This window comes from Artemia franciscana, chromosome 5 (genome assembly GCF_032884065.1).
Source record: "Artemia franciscana chromosome 5, ASM3288406v1, whole genome shotgun sequence".
NCBI classification, from domain to species: domain Eukaryota; kingdom Metazoa; phylum Arthropoda; class Branchiopoda; order Anostraca; family Artemiidae; genus Artemia; species Artemia franciscana.
The window spans coordinates 5,829,671-5,846,368 of NC_088867.1; the positions used below are offsets into that span (position 1 = coordinate 5,829,671).

At 34.0% G+C, this 16,698-nt stretch overlaps 1 protein-coding gene across 4 annotated transcripts in view; it reads right to left on the reverse strand.

Moving 5' to 3' along the window:
* Nucleotides 1-16,698, reverse strand: part of LOC136026924 (capon-like protein) — a 235,660-nt gene that overhangs the window by 152,556 nt on the left and 66,406 nt on the right. For all 4 annotated transcript variants that reach the window (XM_065703771.1, XM_065703760.1, XM_065703761.1 and 1 more), the window contains exon 5: nucleotides 14,575-14,683. In XM_065703771.1, coding sequence (XP_065559843.1) covers nucleotides 14,575-14,683 — 109 coding nt within the window. The remainder of the gene's footprint in view (nucleotides 1-14,574; nucleotides 14,684-16,698) is intronic.

The window sequence follows — 16,698 nt, forward strand, 5'->3', positions numbered from 1 at the left end:
TATTAAATGAATAACACGAGCTATCCCCTCCCCCAGTGATATATCACACGCATAGCCTATCCCTATTTTAAAATCCATATAAAAAGAATATTGACATAAAATTTCTATTGCCAATAATTTATGTGCTGGATGAAGCTGTATATCAATCATAAAAAACAAAAGGTGTTAAGTTCAATTTGATAGCTCTATGTTTAGTTCATTATGTGTGCCATTGCCCCTGGCGTGTCAGTTGATCATGTCTGAGAACCCAGTTCTTCCAAATGCGAAGCGGTTAAAACACCCTCATTTACCCATTTCACCGTCATTAGCTAAAACTAAAATATTCCTGAAGGAAGGACAACTGTCAACCCATTTAACAAAAAATAATCAAGTGAATAATACTAAAGATAGTAATAGCAATAATTTTTCTATAAAACACAATTTACAATATTTAAGTTTGCAGTTTTGAGCATATCTGAAGTCAAAACCAAAAACGGACCATTCGCCTACCATTAGAATAACATCAAGTCTTTTTTTTTTTAAATGTCTGATTTGCGTAGCCTATGGAATTATGTTTTATAGACCGAAGATTAAAAATTGTCTCTTAACAACCTAATATCTTCTAGATTTCGAGGAAACAAATCTGTAAAAATCAAACTGAAAATCTGAAATTCTTTTTTTTCTTCAATAAACTTTCCAACTTCAACAAAGTATTTATTCACATTTCCTATGAATATTATAGTTGGGCCAGGAGTAGATTGAAACAAGACAATGTGAGATCCAGTTCATAGCTGAGGGAGGGGGTTTTCTCTTGGAATCTTGTCATTTTCAGATCTACCAGAGGGAGACTGACAGACCTTAACCGAACTAGGTAAGGGATATGAATTAGCGTCTTAGTTGTGGCTTTGGATTATCCTGACACAATTTGACCCCTATAGGGGAGACTGGTCCCTAAACTCTTATCATTATATTAACGGCTACAAGAGATATCTGACCACAACCAAACATGGTCGAAAGTAGGGGCTCGTGTCCTAGGTCTGACTTCTGGGGGTACAAAAGCATATAAAAAATACCCTGAATTTTTGTTTGTATTTTTCTAAAATATCGAAAATACATTTCCCCATCCCTTATTTTTCATAAATTGGCACCAATGATTCAAAAGGCCTTCAGCGTTTCAACCCCCTTCCTATTGTTGGTAAGGCGTCTTTTTTTTTATCTTAACAAACGATTTTATATAATCATATAATATCACATAATTGGAAAATATTATTGGAATCACACGTTTTAAGGAATTATTGGCATTATAGGAATAATTATCTTATAATTGGGATCAAATATACATTGGCATAATTGTTGTAATAAATGTGTTTATATTCAAAAACATATTAATGTTGTATTACTAATATATTAAATATAAGATATTAAAAAATATATTATTTTAACAATCACGTTTTTAATACGTATAAAAGACACTAGATATAGCATTTCCTTTTTTAACTCTTAAGCATCTCTCTATGATGTTTAACGCCCCACTATCTTAATTAGTAATATCAAAATAAAATGCTAAAAAACTAGTTTTTTGTACCAAAAAATTTTGATTTTGAGCCACTGACCTGGCCTCATAGCAATTAAAGTTTGGCTACACTTTTTCTTTAAAGAGTTAGTCATAGCCATCATTACGGACGAATGATCAGTTGAACCTTACTTAAACAAAAATCCAGCTTTTCCTGTATTTTAATTCATTGTGTCATGATACCTTTTCCGGGTGTGATTCCATACTAGTTTTTAAAACAACATTTTCAGCATAAAGTAGCTTCGAACAGTTTTGTTACCAAAACTATAATAATTCAAAAATTAATCTGCGTCTTGGCAGGACCGTATCCCGGAATTTTTCGGGGGGGGGGGGGGTTACAAAACAACTTTAAAAATTGCACCGAAAATGTATTTATATTCATTTTTGTTACGTTTTTACGAGTCGGACAAACATTTCGAGGGTGGGTTCAAACTTTCTACCCTCCCCCCCGGATACGAACATACGTCTTGAGCTTTTTTTTTTATACGGTGTCTTGGCTTTATCAAAGTAGCACATTGATAAAATCCTGTTCAATTATCTTTTCCGAAGTTTCCAAGCCCCCCCTCCAAAGTACCCCCTTCTAACATTTGAAATTTATATAGAAATGTGCTAAGCGTAAGAACAATGTATAGGCATATCTTGGTCTATCATCATATGCGCATATCGTGTGAAAAAAATGCCGATTTTTTTATCATTTCCTCTGATTGTCGTATCACTCAGCAGTTTTTGATGGTTTGATAAATTTGGTCCTAGTCAACCCCCAAAACTGCCTGTGTTGCCATGATCATGGCGTTGTCGGATTTTTCAAAATTATTCCGTATTTTTCCAGAATCTTCGAATGAATAATTCTCCAGCAAGTTCCATTAGAATTCCTTGGTGATTCTTTTTCATTCACATCAATGGGTAGCTGGATTCAGGCACGTACACAGGAATTTTTTCGGGGGGGGGGCAAAAACTTCGAAACAGCAGAAATAAAGTAGTACTTTTTTTTATTTAGTAGCTAAATAAATGCAAAAAGCACGTATATCGGAAAATACAGATTAACTTTAATCTGTAGTATTGTAGCCAATGGGGGGAAGAAGACTGAAGCCTCAAAAGCACGTTTTAGGTTCAGGTTATGTTCACAGCGATTTTAAACTAGTGATTAACCTTTTATATCCCACTGAAAGAGAGATTTTCGAGTTAACAGTGCAATATAGGTGCTTTGGGGGGTAGTTCATCTATTGCAAAGACCTCACTCTTTACGCTAAAGCTTTTAATTGGTTTAAAAAGTAGAATTGTGGCAAAGAGTCAAACTTTAGCGTAAAGAGCGAGGGATTGCGGAAGGGACAACTCATTTCATATACGGAGTAATTTCTGTTCGTTTTAAGTTTTAATGTCGCTCCTTACTTTCAGCTAAAAAAATAGTTTTTTTTTTATTTAATTTCTGAACGTTTTTGAACTAATGCATGTTTGGTTTTGGCTCTCCGCACATAAATTATTAAAATGAAATTTGTATATTAATTCTTTTTTTGGCTATATGGCTTTCTCTTAGTTTTGATCAGACGATTTTGAGAAATAAGGGGTGGAGAAGGAGGCCTAGTTACCCTCCAATTTTTCGGTTACTTAAAAAGACAACTAGAACTTTTAATTTTTAGTGAACGTTTTTATTAGTAAAAAATATACGTAACTTAAGAATTAACTTACATAACAAACTTTCATAACCTTATATTTTTATTATGTATACGAGGGGGTTTGTACCCTCGTTAATACCTCGCTCTTTACACTAAATCGTAAGTTTTGTTCCAATTCTTTAAGAATGACCCCTGAATTAGAAAGGCCGTAGAATAAATAGTTGAAATTACTAAAAATACTTTAGCATAAAGAGCAAGGTATTTATCTCCTCCTAAATACCTCGCTCTTTATGCTAAAGTATTTTTAGAACCCCTCATATGCGTAATAATCTCTGTTCGTTTTAAGTTTCAATGCTACTTCTTCCTTTCATTTGAAAAAACGTTTTCATGTTTATTTTTCATTGTTTTCTTATTGTAATGCTAGAGAATCCTGCGCCCTTGTCATTGAATTTTTCTTCCCCCATGACAGATTACACCAAGGAAAGATCCTCCAACATAGCCTCCTCTCCTCAGCCCCACCCCCAAACAAAATAAAATCCCCCTGAAAACGTCTGTTCACTTCCCAATAACCATTACTCTATGTAAACACTGGTCAAAGTTTGTAATTTACAGCCCCTCCCCCAGGGATTGTGGTGGGGCAAGTCATCCCCAAAGACATAGTTATTATGGTTTTCGACTATGCTGAACAAAAAGGCTATCTCAAAATTTTTATCCATTGACTTTGGGAAAAAAATGAGCGTGGGAGGGGGCCTAGATGCCCTCCAATTTTTTTGGTCACTTAAAAAGGGAACTAGAACTTTTCATTTCCGTTAGAATGAGTCCTCTTGCGACATTCTAGAACCACTTGGTCGATACGATGACCCCTGGGGAAAAGAAAAAAAAAAACAAATAAACACGCACCCGTGATTTGTCTTCTGGCAAAAAATACAAAATTCCACATTTTTGTAGATAGGAGCTTGAAACTTCTACAGTAGGGTTCACTGATACGCTGAACCCGATGGTGTCATTTTCGTTAAGATCCTACGACTTTTAGGGGGTGTTTCCCCCTGAGAAAATAAGGCAAATTTTCTCAGGCTCGTAACTTTTGATGGGTAAGACTAAACTTGATGAAACTTATATATTTAAAATCAGCATTAAAATTCTATTCTTTTGATGTAGCTATTGATATCAAAATTAAATTTTTTAGAGTGTTGGTTATTATTGAGCCGGGTCGCTCCTTACTACAGTTCGTTGCCACGAACTGTTTGAAAACGTCGATTTTAATGAAAAATGATAGTTTCCAAAATTGATCCATTAAAAGCTGTACTTTATCCTGAAAAGGGGAGATAAACATCCTAGTATGAAGGATAGTTCTATTTTGCTGTGGAAAACAAACTCTCTTTACAAAAAAAAAAAAAAAAAAAAAAAAAAAAAAAAAAAAAAAAATAAATAAATAACAGTACAATCGCTAATTACTTCTAAGAGGGTAAAAATTTAGACAGAAAATGGGTTAATAATCGGGCAGTGATTTGACCAGATAATTGCATGCTGCAAAATCTAAAAAAAAAGGCTTCACACGTGTATCTAGATTTTTCATAAATTTCCTAATTTTACCAGAAATCCTAAGAAACCATGGGGAAATTGAAAATTTCACAAAATTTCGGTGGGGGGGGGCGGGCCTGAAGGCCCCTTCCTGCGTACGTGCCGGCTGGATTATTTAGTAATCATCAAGGCTGGCCCATGGCATGACTCCCTTCCCCTAAGGATTGTCCAGTCAGAAGGCTTATGAAAGATTTCCGTTGGCCTGTATATGGTGTTTCCCTTTTCAATAGCTTTTAATTGAAGTTGAAGCCCTGAGGTTCAAAAATTGTTGTAAAAAAAAATTAATTATCTGTCGAAGTAACTTTGGGAATTGACCTTTAAAGTTGAATGAGCTTATCAACCTGGTGGCTTATAAACTGGGTTTGAAATTTATGATATCAAATTATATTTTTGGCAACCCATCAATTGGTCTATTTACTTGTATATTTTGTTGAGGTTCAATCCCCTTCTGTGCGCGTCGAGTGGGATAACTTCCTCCATACAAAATTCTTCTTCGGTTGGACTGGATTCAGCAGACACTTGAATATTCTCAAGAAAGGCTACTAACCAGTTTCTAGCAATGTTTGTCCTTTCACTTTTATTTATTACTTCTCGACTAAATAAATAAACTGCTGGCCGATGTATGGTAAAATTGAAAGGACCGCTAACTGAAAGAGGTTCGTCTGCTATCAATTATAGTGCCATGCTTGGTTGAGTTCAAGAAGTAATGAGTTCAAAAAAGTTTGTGCTTAGTCGTCTAGCCTAAGGAGGAGACGTATGGTGTACCAGAATAGAACGCATTGTTAATCCCTTAAATGCCCTCTCACAGCAATTCCTTAGTACGCCCCTCTCTTTTTCATATTTTCTACATTTAAAGATGATGTAACGTGTGCATTCATATACTCCACATGTGTCGCAGTTGAAAGATAAGGCCATTTTCCAATGGAAAATTGTTGATTTTGTCTTTCCATGGCCATATTCAAGACGAAAGAGGCAAGTTGAAAGGATGCAAGATGTATAGAGATTATATTTTATATTATAAAATAATAACTACGTTATAAAATAACTATGTTATACTATATTAAAATATATTATTATAAATAGATATATATTATATTATAAATATAAAATATATATTGTAAAATTATATTAAAATAATAACTATATGATAAAATAGACTTCTCGGCTACCAATTATAGTACCATGCTTGGGTGGGTTCAAGAAATAGTATTTCATCCTTTTTTGACAAAAATAAGGCAATTTACCTGTTGCCAGCCCACTGCCATTTCACCGGCACTGCCTCATTGGTTATTAAGCTATTTGTCCGGCATTAGCTGATCGGGGTAGAGCAGAAGGGCTCGCTGCTGAGTTAGAATCATGTGACTTAGTGCTTCGATGAGCTGTTATTAGTAGCAATACCAATAAGATTAATCTAGTATTGTAAATGCTAATTTAATCAACCTGAAAATGTGTTGGTGTCAGGTCAAACCTTTTTTTGACAGAAAACTTCACAGTTTTGTTTGCTATTGAATTTATGCTGAAATACAGGAAAACATTTGAAACCTATATCTAGGGCCAGATTTCAAGCTTTGACACTTTTAGGCCTAAGCGTTTTTTCCACACCGTTTTGCAAGATTTTCGGGGAAATCTCCGAAAATTTGGGGATAGCGACAGCACTGAACAGAACGCAACTGATGAGCTAAAAGTAATGAAAGAGAGAAGTGATACCCAACATTCAGCTGCCATTCTTGGGAGACATCTGACAGTTTAAATGTGGCCAAGGAATTCCTGTCTTGGTTTAAAATCCCATCTCTGTGAATAGGCAGCGCGGTGGCGGAGTACATCCGACAGTTGTTGAAAAATCCAATCAGTCCAGTTTTTGTTAAGAAAAAAATAACTCAGGGATAATTTGTTGCACCCTCTGCCAATGTGTGCCCCTAGGCCTGGGCATAGTGGGCCAGTCGGTAAATCCTGGCCTGCCTTTATCGTATTTGTTTCGTCCAAAAAAAAAATTCTAGATCAGTTTTTAGGATGTGAATTTTTCCAAGAGCTTAGCTACAGCTGATTTTCAATATTTCATAAGTACTTACAGAACGAAGCGGAGGATAAAAAGCTTCATTGTCTCGGAAATAACATTTTTTCCTAAAAGCACCAAATTAATGTATCAAAATTCGAATTTAAGTCTTCAAAAATAAAATATAGGATTAATCATTATTTTACTTGGCTATCCTCATTTAAAGAATTTTAAAAACGTAGATAAGAGAAATTCAGGAAATGTAACTTGAGAACCTTCTTAGAAGCAATTCCACTAATTGACTTAGCAAGCCCCCAAGACTACTAAACTTGTTTACATAAGATCCATAGAAATGTTAGCTTGTTTCTGATTAGTGGATTGTTTTTAGACGACCAATCGTCGACTTTTAACTAGGTAATGTAAGCTCCTCAACCCAAGAGGCAATCTGAAACCACTGTTCAGTGGACTCATTTCATATTGAGATGCTAATAACCGGACCATAGCTGAGGGGGCGTTAATATCTTCTAGGGTTTTAGAACTAGGACTCATAATGGGAGAGATACTTCAAATCCCGCAAAACATGGGTAACAACAAGGGAGGGGAGTTGGTTGGAAGGCTAAAATGCAAATTTAGTTTCGCTTTCACGCCTTATTAAAATGCCATCATAAAAAAAAACATAATTCTGAATTATATATTAATGAATAGACACATGTTGTGCATGAAATAAAATATTGTTATTAGTATTGATTAAAAAGGAAGGTTACCAGGAGGGCTGTTGAATTAAAGGCTAATAGTTTCTCTCGGAGAAAAAGAAATAAATTATAATGGGATAATTAGAACAAAAGAAAACACTTGTTGATACCCAATATGTGATACCCAATTGGGTATTGATACCTAACTATATATAAATAGATAATACTGTGCATAGTAATATGATTTGTATGAAATAAATATATTGTTTTTATTATTGGTTTTAAAAGTTGGTTAATAAAGGACTATTAGTTTCTCTCTCAGGGAAAAAAAAATATAAATCATAAATGAAAAACATAAAAAATACAATGGGAATATTAGAACAAAACAAAGCCCATATTAATACCCAATAAGTGATTGTGCGATTGAAAGTGTGTCCTATTTAAGATGCGAACATAAGACATTGAAAATTTTTTGGTGTGTGGAATATGCTAGAGTGCCTAATATGTTTGATTGGGAGTAAGGATGAGATTAGGAGTGATTTGATTGGGAATAAGGTTGGGGATTAGGCGACTGAGAAGATTTTTCAGGCGCAGTATGGAGCTCTTTAAAAATCATAGGGTATTATAGGTTAGTTTTTATATAAATCTAGTTATGTTCATTGGGTGTTCATTTATTTATTATTTGTTGCTATTATTTTATTTGTTGACATGGCAATGTGGCTGTTTTTGTTATGAATATTATATCATATAAAAACAACCTATACTATGCGAAATAAACTTTAAATAACTTAAGAAAAAGGAAAACAAACAAACATTTTCTGTTACCCTACTACACTCCTTACTTTTGAATTTCACTACTCTGTTGCATCAACTTTTTTATTTAGCTTAATCATTTTCTTTGATCCGTTTTCGGTGGAAGGATAATTTGATAAGTAGATAATTTGCGGTGAGTGGATTGACTTTGGATGCAAGGTATATCTAGTGCAAATGATAATATCTTATGTGAAGTTTTTCTAGTTCATTAATCAAATATACCCAATTGAGAATATTGTGTAATAAATATTACTGGATGTAAAAAAAAATATTATGTATGGAACAAAAATAAGAAAAGTGTAACTTTATTATTAAGATTAAAATGAAAGAAGCTTAAACAAGGAGAAAAATATAGCGAAAAAATTAAGTTTCCCCCTACATCTCTCTTTTTTTCCTTCATCGAACTATAAGTACAAATATTAATACAAGTTTTCCATTGACCTTTGTCTTGTCCCTTTCTTCTCTTTTATCTTTTACCCTTACGGCTTCTCTTTTATCTTTATTTCATCCTTTTCTCCGTGTTATTATTGACAATGCTTTATTTGGGGTTAAGTGAATCGATCTTGGATGATAAGTCAAAACAAAGTAGTGTGAATACTATGGTTAATGTTACATTTATTAATATTATTTCCTGGTCAAATACACCCGTGATAAGTGTGTTCAGAAATATACCCAGGGGGTGGTGGCTTAGGGCCTAACCCCAGAAAATCCTAAATTTTTCCAAATTTATGGACATTTCTTACTCAAATTATGAAATAAAAATTACTTTTACTGTTGCCCCCCCCCAAGAAAAAACGGGTACGAGTCAACCTCTACAAACAATTATTATTGTGCATTGTGTATGACCCAAATAGTAGTGTGCGTAAAACAACATATTAGCTATGAAGGAAATTACAAAAATAAACATGTACTGCAAAAACACAAAACTTGAAACAACTGTTTACAACTAGAAAAAAAAAAACAAAAAAAAAGTTTCCCTCAATTTACAGTTTTCAAAGCTCTGATAAAATTCCCACGTTTCAAATGTATTTGTCTAATTATGGTACGTTTCTTTGTTGCTGTTTTTCTTTTAAAGTCAGAATGATATCTACATCATCTCCCATTGAAAAAAAATATTCGAAATTGAAATAGTAAAAAGAAACTTGTTACATGGCTAATATATCTTACAATGAAAAAGGTTTAAAAGGCAGAGTCATATTGCTGGAAAACAAATACATTAATGAAAATCCAAAAAAAGTGATTTCAAATTAAAAGAAAACAACAACAAGAAAGGGAAACAATCATATAGGAGCCTAAGCGCAATATATAGGAGCCTAACATATAACGCAACATATAGCCTAACGCAACATATAGGAGCCTAACGCAACATATAGGAGCCTAAGCTCGTGTATTTGACCCAAATAACACACATTTCCCTCTTGATTCAGCAGCAAAGTATGACATGTTTGAAAATAGAGAAATCTTCCTACATATTAAATGTTTTCATTTCGTGCTTATTTTGAAAAATAATACCAAAATCGGAAGTAATCAAAAAAGTTCTTCTAGATACAAACACTGAACTGTCTTTTGTTTTGGAAGTAACAATTAAACCTCTTTGTTGCATTGAAACAAAAGCCAGTTTTACTATTATAGTGGTTACTAAAGTGTCCATGATATAAAGTAAAACACTTTTGTAGATCATGATTAAAGCGCTAAGGTGGCGTTAGGGTTAATGGACGCTTGGAGCGAGGAGTGAGGCACTAAATCCTTCTGTGTACAATGAAGCCACTGATGCTGAACTGGAGACAGGCTCAGAAGCAATGCTAAAGATACAAGAGGTATGATCACATGAAAGCATTCATGTAAATGCTTTGTTATAGAGGGAGCATCTCTGGGCTAGGAAACTTGAAAAAAAATTAAATCGACCAGGATTTATGCAAAGAATAGAAAGCTTAGTAAGGGAATGCTTTAGGGAGGAGGAGAGACAAAGCAGAGCAAAGAAGACACAGTAATGAACAGTAAGTCCAGTAATGTTGTGGAATTTCTAAGCTTGCAGCATTACCAGACATTACTTGAACACATCAAAAAGTAAGGCACTAAATCCAATTGTGTACATTGAAGTCACTGGAGGCTGGATTGGGGATAGGCTTAGAGCCGAAGCTGTAGATGCAAGACACATGATCAGATCCACGGATATGTAACAGACCCTTGGTCCAACACCCCTTGGCAAGATACTTTTCTTGAAAATAATTAATTATAGGCATGGTAGATAAAAAAAAAAACAAAAGCACGTAGGAGTAAGCTTTAGAGGGTGAGGGGGAGCTAAGAAGACAAAGAAGAAACTGGGACAAACAGCAAATCCAGAAATGTTGTAGAATTCTTAGGGTTATAACATTGCAGGGCTTTAGATAAAGAGGGGCGAATGGATCGAGAAATGAGACACTAAATCCCTTGTGTACATCAAAGGCATGGAGGTTGTGTTAGATATGGGCGTAGAACCAAGACTGTAGATACAAGACACATGATTAGATTCATGGTTATGTACTAGCCCCTTGGGCCATAACTACCTGCGCAAGATATTTTTTCTTAAAAGTAAGTTAATCATCTGCATGATTCATAAAAATAACAAAAGCAAATTTGGAGTATACTTTGAAGGGGGGCTAGGAAGACAAACAAGAAACTGGGACCAACAGTAAATCCAGAAATGTGGTAGCATTCTTAAGGTTACAACATTGAAGGAAATTGGAAGATTAAGAGGGACCAATGGATCAAGAAATGAGACACTGAATCCCTTGTGTTCATTAAAGACAGCGAAGTTGGGTTAAAGATAGGCTCAGATTTGAGGTGGGGGATAGGCTCAGATAGGCTCAGATGTGATCAGATCAGATCTGATCACATGATCTGTGATCAGACACATAGTCATGTAAACACGCGTGATAGAGAGTAAAGCCCTTTGATTTAATCATTTTTAAATCAGTAAATTAATTAATAATTAAGTAATTACAATACGGAGCATAATAACGGTATCCCTGAGAAGGGGCTGGGTGGTTGTGGGGGCTAAGGACGATAAAGAAGATAAAGTGCTCAGCAACAAACCTAAAGATGTCACATAATATATAGAGTTAAGTAATGTAGGGTGTCTGGGTTTCTGGGAAGATAAGGCAAGGGGAAGAAGTAGGGGTGTCTGAATCTGGTAGAATCATTGAATGAACCCTTGTCGCTAACTTTTTTTTAAATAATCGAAAAACGGAAATTGAATCTAAGAGCCACACAACCATCCTCAATGCATCCTCAATGTTACTAATTTCCAATTTATGTTAAGCCGCAATAAGAAAACTTCTCCAAATAGGATTACATTTGCATTTGAATCTCAAGTTTGGGCATTATTAGTCTGCAGTAGCAAGTGTCATATTTCACAAACAATATCATTTTTTATTCCACTGCATATCAAACAAACTCATCCTAATAAAATTTGAATATTCTAGCCACGAAATTTTGAATAAGCTTTACAACCACTAGAGAAAGGGAGGAAACTTCCATTCCGAAAGCAAAACCACTGTTTTGGAAACGAGTTAGGAATAGTCCTATTAAAGATCTGTGTGAACAACTTTGGGAAAATTCTGACAAGTTGAGGAATTATGGCGGGGAAAAAATAATATATTATGACTTGTTGTCAGCTCTAGATGAAGCAAATTAGCACAAATTTTAAATAATGCTAGTTTCCAGTGAAAAATAAGTCGATTTTTTGCAGCAAAAGCAAATAACAAGATCTGTGAAGTGTTGGGGGGAAAAGGGGGGGGGGGGTAAAACCAGTAGACGGTATGTTTTTCAAATTTTTATGAAGGGACTAGTATTCAATTCAGACCTGTGGCTTTATAAAGAAAATTCAAACTGATTGAGACTTACCATTATCCAAAAAAGAAATGACAATTGAATTTAAGTTGAGGTACAACAATAAAATATATTTTACATCCATATGGTTTATTATACATATTTAACATGTTATTACCAACAGTATAAATTGAATATTGCATGTCATCAATTTGTTTTTGTTTTGCACAAGAATTAGAATTTATGTAAATATTAACATATTTAATGAATTAATATAGCAAATTTTAACACATTAATGGCTTTTACAAAGGTGATTCAATTTGATTTCAACGTTTCATTAATCAAAAAAGAAAAAAGCTCATTTTGAGTTGAGGCACAATAATATCATATACCTTACATCCATATAGTTTGTCTTTAGTATGTTATTATCTGCAATATAATTTCAATATGGTATGCCATTCATATATTTTTAATTTACACTAATACCAATGTAAATATTAATATACTTATTGATGTATTTAATATACTAATATTGATATAGTAATATTTTTGTTAATAAATTAATGGCCTTCACAAAAGAAATTCAATATAATTTAAATGTATCATTAAGCGAAAAGCTGATTTTAAGTTAAGGTACAATTATATACTAATAGCATCCACCCATTTAGTGTATTTTCAATGTGTTGTTATCTACAATATAGTTTTAATACGGTACTTTTTTAATATACATTTAACTTAAATAATGTATCATCAGGTACCAAATCAAAAGCATGGATTGGAGATTGAAGTACGTTCAGGCTCAAGGTTAAGTATGTATAAAATAATTTTGTGTAATCACAATATATTGTTTTAGGAATATTTAGGGATATATTTAAGTACCGTATATTCTCTTTGGGCTCGTAAACCCAAAGCTACGCAACTATATGGTGTTACTGATCCATTTGTAGCTGTGGACCAACGACGTGCCGAATTTGTTTCATCTCTAGAACGTAGCCATCCATATTATAGTGCGTTTATTTAGTATTGTTTATTATAGTCTGACTCTTTCTTAATTTTTCTCTTTTCTCTTTTTTTCCTTTACTCCATATGGGCACTTTCGTGTTATTTTATATGGGTCAATAAAATTATTGATTGATATATTAACAATTGGTTTATCTTGAGTGTTATTCGAAGTATTATACATAATCACTGGAGACGTTAAAAATCAACACTTGAAACAAAAATTAGCTGTATTTTGTACTTGATGTATTGAGGTTGTGATGTAATGGCGATACAGGAGGCTGAGAAAGCCAGTGCTTAACCACAATCTAGAATGATGATGCAGTTCTAAAATTGGAAAGGGGGAAGGTTCAAACTATTGTACCTACTTGATCTTAGAACTCTTGTTAGATGAGTAAAATTTTGAATTAAGTTGCCATCAAGCTATAGCTAATTGGAGATAGTGCCAAGACAGATAAATAAATAAAAAAAACAATTTTTTTTAACTGAAAGTAAGGAGCGACATTAAAACTTAAAACGAACAGAAATTACCCCGTATATGAAAGGGGCTGCTCCCTCTTCAACGCCTTGCTCTTTGCACTAAAGTTTGATTCTTTCTCTCAACTCTACTTTTTAAAACAGTAAAAACTTTAGCGTAAAGACCAGGGATAGCAAAATAGCAAGACAGAGATAGCAAAACGGGTAAGGAGAATGAGGTGGATTTGATTCAGAAACATAACCAGAGGGAGGGGGGTTAGAGCTTCTCTGGAATATAATTAAAAAAGTTTCAATATTTTTAAGGGTTTGCAATCCCTAAAACGAAGTATCATGTATGTATCTGAAATATACCCATTCTTTATCCACCAAACGTAACTCTCAGTCCCAATGAAAGTAGAGACTCACCTTTTTATTTGTCTTAAAATAGGTCACAAAGTAAAACTAAAACCTCGCCTAGCATCGGTAGGAAGGAGCCTTAGGGTTTTTCAGAAATATAGTTCAAATAGGATTACTGCTTTTAAGTGCTTTTACTCCATGGATTGAAGTCCCATGTATGCCTGTGCATGCTATACACCCATCCCTTACCCTCCAAACAGAACTCCAAGTCCCAGAGAAAATCAGGACTTGCCTTTTAATTTAACTCAAAATCGTGGCAGCAGAAAACTACACAAACTACACTAACACAAGTAGGGGTGGGGCTTTCCTCAAATATAATTAAAACAGATTTAGCGATTTAAGGGTTGCACTCTCTAAAATGAATTCTCGTCTATGTGTTTTAAGCATTCCCTTAGAACGGAATTCTCCGTCCTAATGGAAATGAGGACTTACCTCTTTATTTGATTCAAAATGGCGGCAACAGAAAGTATCTCCACCGGTAACATCAGCAGGGTAGGGGCTTAGGGTTTTTCTCAAATATAGTTCAAATAGGCTTTCTAATTTTAAGAGTTTGCAGTCTCTGAAATGAATTTTCGTCTTACATCTTTAGCATTCACTTTCATTACCCACCGAACCGAATTCTCTGTCCCAACGAAAACAATGACTTACCTTTTTATTTGACTTAAAAACATGGCAACGGAAGGCGCTGTCTGTGCTGTCTCTTGCAATGTAGCTGAAGATTTTTAAATCTTGTGAATCATGCGATACGTAAAAAATCCTAAAAAGAAAGTCGGAGGGTAATCAAAAGGCTTCGTTGATAATCCATATAATAATTTTAATCCCTTTTAACACTTATAGAGTTTCAGTGCATCATAGTATTTGGTTTCTACGAAATCTGGAATCCTTGTTAACGAGAAAAAAATTTAGCCTAAAACATGCTAAAGGAAGCTTTTCATTTGCTTGGATTATAAAAAAAAAGATCACTGCCAAACGTGGCAAAAAGAAGAAGAAAAAGAATAAACTTTCTAAATTTCAAACACAGCGCAAAAAATATTTTTCTCAAGACATAAATTTACAAAGAAAATTTTGTTCGAAATATTCAAAACTTATCTAGCTCCTTTATTATAGCCATGGGCACACGCTATTGACACTCACAGGGCACTCACAGGAGAGAAGGAGAGGGGAAGCTTTCCCTAGAAGATAAAAAAACATTCGCAAAATTTAAATCGCAAAATTTATAGCATTCAAGGAAAATATACTTTTATGGAAAGAAGAAATTCCCACTTCCTCCTTCAAGAGTAACTTTTTGTAGTCCCATCCCCCTGGAAATAATTCAGGTGGCACCTTTTAGAATTAATCAGAATACCCAATTCATACCTCCAAATCCATCTACCGGACCACTACCAGATGTTTTGTCAGATAAGAAGAAAAATACCTAATTCATTTACTAATGATAAAATTATTTCTAATTAAAAAAAAATTTATCAGATAGGCCTTTTTACGACAAGATATACCTCCTGATTTTATTTTAAAACAAAAGTTTAGGGCTAAATTTCTTTATATAATTAGTAAATGTCCGTAACACCCAACCTATCAGTGATCTAAAAACAAGCACTTAATATTATGTAACGGGCAACGGCTATTCCGCGTACTTGTACTATCAGAGTCAGCTGGATTTTCGATGCTCACAAAAGTATATATTTTTACTTTTCGTTTTTATTCTAAAAGGAAGTGAGTATATCGCATTAAATGATATGGCATACTGTTAGCAGGTTTCATTAAAAGGCAAATAACTTCGTTAGTAATTTGGTAAAATAATCGCGCTGTGCCTTGTGACTGGACGGATCGGGTTGAAAGTTTTAGGACGCGTTTATGGGGGATTGGGGGGGGGGAATAATTTGAGAAATTTGAATTTAGGCTCTATAGTAAACGTAAAGATTGAATGGTACGATTTTTCTTTCTTTTTCATGCTTGTCATCAGACATGTTATTGGGTTAGTCAATTGGTCATTCTATGAAATTTAGTAAAAACAAATTCCATAAATAAAATAATCAGAGTAAAATTTTATAAAATTTAGAACTTGGGTCCTGGCAGGAAACTTTCAAATCGAGATCTCATCTAGATATAAGCTAAACAAAGGCGAAATATACCCTTCTTTCCAGGTTGCAAATTATAATAAATTTTATACTATGTTGTCTAACAATACTATTTTCTTTTTTTCTTTTGACAATGTAACATTACTGCAGCGTTCGTTTAGAATGATGTTTTTTTCTTGTAATTTATAGTTTGATGAGACATGAATTCTGCATCTTTGTTTGTGATAGTTTTATTTCAAACAAAAATCGTATCTAATCTAAAGGATTTTCGATCCCTAGGATTTATGTGTGCTTTTAAGCAGGCAAATATTTAGACTTTCTTCTCAGAATTGTTTCTTGAAACAGCTTAGAATATTGCATTAGATTTGGAAATTTGAAGCAAGCTTGGAGATTCTCCTATTTCTACACTTTACTTAATCCACTAGTTATAGATATTTTAAAGGAAGTCTATAGCTCAGACAGAGGAAAGAGGTCGCTAGAGTCTACACATCCCCCCCCTCCAAAGGGGAAACGTACAAGGTATTTAGCAGTTATTGAAAATGTCTCTATTTTCTGGGAATGCTACCTACCATCAAAGCATGCTAAATATTCAGCCGGCAAGGGATTTGCTGACATCATCTGCCTTGGAACGACTAAGAATAAATGACGATATTAAATTTGACTATCTATATATATAAAAATAAGTTGTTTGTGTACT